General features: G+C 72.0%; 1 protein-coding gene across 1 annotated transcript; it reads right to left on the bottom strand.

The window, feature by feature from the left end:
• Nucleotides 1-6: 6 nt before the first annotated feature.
• On the bottom strand, nucleotides 7-1,155 carry SUOX (sulfite oxidase; the record flags this gene model as incomplete). Its single annotated transcript, XM_014962839.1, has 1 exon — nucleotides 7-1,155. A coding segment is annotated over one exon (1,149 nt), but the record flags the coding sequence as incomplete, so codon positions are not given.
• Between the last annotated feature and the right edge of the window lie 3 nt (nucleotides 1,156-1,158).

Genomic DNA, 1,158 nt, shown 5'->3' with positions numbered 1-1,158 from the left:
CCTCCCGCCCCCGCTCCAGGCGTAGCCTTTCACCGTCAGCTCCCCGGCCGGTACCGCCGCTCCCGGCCGCGGTTGGGTGATGGCCGACTGCACCGGTAGCTCCTGGATGGCGGGGGCCGTTGAGAAATCCACCGTGTCCCAATCCACGCAGGGGGAGAAGCCCTTGTAGTCGTTGCGTTGCCAATGGCTGGGGCTCTCCTCCGGGCTGACGGCCACCCGGGCCAACCACTTGACGCTACGGGCGCCCACCACCCCCGGCACCACCACCCGCAGGGGGAAGCCGTGGTCGCGGGGCAGCTCCTGCCCGTTCATCTCGTAGGCCAGCAGGACGTCGGCCGCCGGGCTGACGGCGCGGCCGTACGGGATGGAAGCCCCGTAAGGAGCCCCCCCGGCGTCGGCGTCCAGCCCTTCGAAGCAGACGTGCCACTCGCCCTCCCGCTCGGGCTCGAAGCCGGCGGCCAGCAGCACGTCCCGCAGCCGGACGCCCCCCCACCGCGCCGTCCCGATGGCCCCGATGTCCCAGGAGAGCCCTTTGACGGGGCGGACGCTGCTCATCTCGGTGCGGCGGTTGCCGGCGCACTGCAGCGTGGCCGTCACCTCGTGTTTGGGGAAACGGCTGCGCAGCTCGGCCAACGACAGCGAGATCCCCCCACGACCCCCCGGCCCTTCCACCCGTAACCGGTAGGTACCGGGATCCACCGCCGGCACCGGGAGGTGGTTACGGGTGAAGAAGAGCTCGTTGGGGGTCAGGAAGCGCTCGCCCAGCAGCTCGGCCGGGGGTTCGGCGTTGAAGGGCTTCTGGCTGTTGACGCGCAGCCCCGGGTGCCGGGGGGGGTCCCCGGCGAAGGGGTCCTGGGAGTCGGGGGGGGTCGGCGCCCCCTCCTCGGGGCTCAGCTCCCCCACTTTGTACTCCCGCAGCAGCTCCAGGACGTGGGGTTGGTTGTGGACGGCGTAAAGGGCCCAAAAGGGTTCCAGGGCCCCCCCGGCCGCCATCATCAGCTTTTCGGCCCCCCCGGGGTGCAGCTCCACGAAATCGGTGACGTCGAAGACCTCGGTGCCGTGGGTCACCCAGACGCGGTCCCGGGGGGAGCGGTGTCGCCCCACTTCCTCCCGGGTGTACTGGGGGTACTGGGGGGCGGGGGTGGCCTGGGCCGCCTG

Source organism: Calidris pugnax, unplaced genomic scaffold (genome assembly GCF_001431845.1).
Source record: "Calidris pugnax isolate Ruff unplaced genomic scaffold, ASM143184v1 C14697832, whole genome shotgun sequence".
In the NCBI taxonomy this organism is placed as follows: domain Eukaryota; kingdom Metazoa; phylum Chordata; class Aves; order Charadriiformes; family Scolopacidae; genus Calidris; species Calidris pugnax.
Note: the sequence above shows the minus strand (reverse complement) of the source record. Positions and strands in the feature narration are given on the sequence as shown.